This window comes from Myotis davidii, unplaced genomic scaffold (assembly GCF_000327345.1).
Source record: "Myotis davidii unplaced genomic scaffold, ASM32734v1 scaffold169, whole genome shotgun sequence".
NCBI lineage: Eukaryota > Metazoa > Chordata > Mammalia > Chiroptera > Vespertilionidae > Myotis > Myotis davidii.
The window spans coordinates 2584470-2588370 of record NW_006383005.1 but is presented as its reverse complement, the minus strand read 5'-3'; the positions used below and the strand labels follow the sequence as shown (position 1 = coordinate 2588370).

The 3901-nt window shown below is 55.7% G+C and overlaps 1 protein-coding gene across 1 annotated transcript in view; it reads right to left on the bottom strand.

The window, feature by feature from the left end:
- The window catches only part of PDE2A (phosphodiesterase 2A), a 70781-nt gene that overhangs the window by 12455 nt on the left and 54425 nt on the right, over positions 1 to 3901 (bottom strand). The window contains exons 15-22 of the mRNA XM_015557478.1: positions 3759 to 3870; positions 3240 to 3279; positions 3034 to 3097; positions 2548 to 2620; positions 2218 to 2395; positions 1887 to 1999; positions 936 to 1013; positions 192 to 314 (exon numbers count right to left, since the gene is read on the bottom strand). Coding sequence (XP_015412964.1) covers positions 192 to 314; positions 936 to 1013; positions 1887 to 1999; positions 2218 to 2395; positions 2548 to 2620; positions 3034 to 3097; positions 3240 to 3279; positions 3759 to 3870 — 781 coding nt within the window. The remainder of the gene's footprint in view (positions 1 to 191; positions 315 to 935; positions 1014 to 1886; positions 2000 to 2217; positions 2396 to 2547; positions 2621 to 3033; positions 3098 to 3239; positions 3280 to 3758; positions 3871 to 3901) is intronic.

The following is a 3901-nucleotide window of genomic DNA, read 5'->3' as shown; positions in this document are numbered from 1 at the left end:
CAGCCAGCCAGCCCCTGGCCTCTAAGCAGGCCCCGCGGCCCATGCTGGCACACCACATGCCCATTCCATCTCTAAGGGAGACTCGGTAGGCTTCCTTGATGACTCTGTCTTGCCAGGAAGTTCCTGTGTACGTTTAACTTAAATTTCTGCCTGTACACCCTCTGTCTCATTGCAGGTAGAGGGAAGCTCACCATGGAAGTGTCATCCTCGGGAAGAGAGCGAGGGGTGTAGGTGAAATTGGCGAAGTTAGAGTCAATGGAGGCCACAGGCTGGATGCCGTCATGGAGCAGTTTGGTGTATTCATCATCAGAGACCTACAGGGACCAGCCTGGGTATTAGACCCCTCACCCAGAGTGTCCCCGGTTTGTTGTGACCCAACCATAAAATTATTTTCGTTGCTACTTCATAACTGTAATGTCGCTACTGTTATGAATCATAATGTAAATATCTGACATGCTATCTGTGTTTTCCAATGTTCGCAACCCACAGGTTGAGAACCCGCTGGTTTACATCAACAATGACCACCACATGCTGAGAACTAAAGCCTGAAAGAGCATTGCTGACACAGGGTCTGGGCATGGAATAGAATATTATAATTAGGACTTCAGGACTCCTGAACCTAGGGGAGCTGTGGCAAGGGCCCTGAGTGAGCCCCTCAGTCATTCTGAAGATGGGAATTATCCCTGGACATGGGAACACCTGGCCGGACCAGGCTCTTCCCCAGGGTGGGTGCTGCTGCCAGCCTCGGGGCTGAACTAGAAAGAACATGCCTGGAGCTGGAGTCTAGCATTGCACTGGGCCTGTCTTCTTATCTTCATGAGAGGGTGGTCAGAAGCCCAGCCTGGTCCTGGGCCCAGGAGGATTGGGGGGGCGGAGGGGAGGCAGGGGACCTTGAGACCCTGAGGAGGAGGACAGAAGCTCCATGCAAGCCTCACCTTCATGTGGTACATCATCATCTCATTGGCGAGGTGGCTGCGGTACTGGGCCTCATTCACCTTCTTGTAAAGGAGGGACTAGGGGGAGAAAGGGGAAGAATGCGGCTCAAGCAATGTGGCTGTGAAATCTCAGAACACCCAGCACTGGACGGGGGGTCAGACAGAACCTCCAGGCCTGGCCCAGGTGTGAGCCTAGGCACTCCAGCCCAGAGTATGAAGCCCCATCCAACCTTGATCTAGACCAGTGACGGCGAACCTATGACATGTGTGTCAGAGGTGACACGTGAACTCATTTTTTGGGGTTGATTTTTCTTTGTTAAATGGCATTTAAATATATAAAATAAATATCAAAAATGTAAGTCTTTGTTTTACTATGGTTGCAAATATCAAAAAAATTCTATATGTGACACCGCACCAGAGTTAAGTTAGGGATTTCAAAATGCTGACACGCCGAGCTCAAAAGGTTCGCCGTCACTGGGCTAGACCTCCCTTGCTTCGCCTCCTAGGATCTCTTAGCACTTGAGCTGGCACTTTGCATCCCCTCCGGAGCCTGCCCTAGTCTTCAGTGATGGGGCCCGAGGCCCAGAGCAGAGACAGAAAACAGGTGAGGGATCAGTGCCAGGGACCAGTGGGTTGGAGTCCCATGGAGAGCTGCCAGCTGTGGACAAGGAGACCCAATATTTCCCAAAAAGAAGTCGACCAGGGGCTTGGGTTGAGGTTGCCTCCAGAGGAGGGTGGGGGTGAGGCAGGTGAATAATGACAGCTGGGGTTTCCCACGGTCTTGGAGGCTAACGGGATAGGACGGGAAATCATAAATGTTCAGGTGGGAAACAGGTCAGAAGTGACCAGCGGTACAGAAGGTTGCATAGCAACCAGCAGTGGGGCTCTGAGTCCCAGTGTGGAGAGGAGGGCAGAGGGCCCTGCGCTGTCTCCACCCCTGTCTCCACTCACGTGGGCGATGCTGATGCCGCAGTAGATGGAGAAGGCCGTGGCCAGGTCCTCATCGAACTTGCTGAACCAGGGTCCGTTGATCTTGTTCACCAGCTCGGCCACACCGATCACCTCTGGGGGCAGGAGAGGGGCTAGGACTGGCCAGTGGATGTGTCCGGCGGGGATCTGCCTTCCCTGCTGTCCTCAAGGGAACCCATGCCTGGGAAGCCTGCGCCTTGTGCTAGGGGCCTCTAAGGCAGCGGGAAAGGTTGCCAGCCCTCCATTCGGCTCCTCGGCCCCATCCTGCTCAGTCCCCACCCAGACTGGCCCTGCCCCTCATGGGAGCCCGCACCCTTGTTCTCGTTCTTGATGGGGAAGCAGAGGATGTTGCGCGTCCGGAACCCCGTGCTGTCGTCCACGCCGCGGTAGAAAAGCGGGTGTGCGTAGGCGTCCGGGATGTTCAGGATCTGGCCTGTCGTTGCCACGTGGCCCGCTATGCCCTGGTCCGCCGGGATGCGTATCTCATAGCTCTGCAGGGGCAGGCAGGGGTTGAGAGGAAAAAGTTAGTGACTGTCCACAGAGCAGGCCATGAGGCCTTCTGCGGACACTTGACCCCTTCTCCTGCCCTCCCCCTCCAGCCCCCCAGGACCACAGCAACACTCTCCGTGGGGCCCTGCCTCACCTCATCTTCCACCACGCCCCCGTCGAACACCTTGGCCACCAGCTCATTTTGATCCAGCAGGAACACAGAGCAGCTGCGGGGAGACGGCCTTGGTCCACAGAGCCCTGACACCCCTCTCCAACCACCCCTGCTCCTCACAACTTGAGGCGAGCCCAGATTTCTAAGGCTGGAGGAGTGATCTGTGCTGACTTTCTTCAGAGCTGGCTGACTCCTGACATTAGCTCAACCCAATGAATTTTTTTTTGAGCGCCTACTCTGTGCCATGCATTGTAGTTAGGAGCTCGGACCCATGGTCAGCAAAGCAAGCCCCACCTCTGCTGTCTTTGGACGTTACAGTCTAGGGATGGTCACAGGCATGAAGTAAAGGATCATACAAAATGTGCTGGGTTCCCACGGGAAGGCAGTGGAGAGGGAAAGGGAGGGAAGGAGAGGGTGAGGAATGAAGCCTGGGGCCTCTCTCTCCCACCCAGGGGTAAATTCACTCACATCTCAGCATTGCTGAGGTTTCTGGCCTCTGTGATGATCTCCTGGAGCAGGACAGAGACGTCATCTAAGAGAGGGAGGGGCGGGGAGGGGGGCAGTGGTGAGACCGGGCTGGAATGCCAAGGCCAAACCCTCCCACCTCGCCTCCCCCAAACTCCAGCCCCCCCTCCCACCCCACAATCAGTCAGGGAGGAGGACAGTGCACTCACCCAGGTGAGTGAAGAGGTTCTTTGCCACTTGGAGAAGAGCCTGGAATGGAGAAAATAGAGATCATTGGGGCTCAGGTTACAGAAAGTATGCTTTCTGTATGTCATCTGTAACCTCTCCAACATCCCCACGGGCTTTTCATTCCTCTCCTAGGGCTCTCCGCACATGCTGGAGACACAGAGTCTAATTATGTCATTTGGCTACTAAGTGGAGGAGAGGGAGGAACTGCCTCAGCGAAAGTGTGTAGAAATCTGCAGTCTCAGATGTGCATTCACCTCAGCTTCCAGCCGCCCAGCATGGCTGTAGTACCCGAGTTGGACACTAGAGGGGGATCGCATACAGCGCCTGCAGTCAGCGGTCACTCTGAGGAATCCGTGCCGTCCTCCTTAACAGGCCCCCAGAGTTCTAGGTAAACCCCCGGCCAGGGGCCAGATAGACATGGGCCTTTCCCTTGTGGATAAGTCACTGGGGCTGGGAGCTGGGTGACTGTTCCTGAGAGAGGCGCAAGGCAGACCACTCACCTGGCACTCACACTTGAGCTTCTGCTCCTTCTGGAATGCCAGGGTGCTGGTGAGCACCGTGCTGGTGTAGTGAAAGCAGTGCTGGACCACGTGCTTGTCCTGATCCGTGAATCTGGGGAGGGAGGCGAGGTCATCAGAGAGGG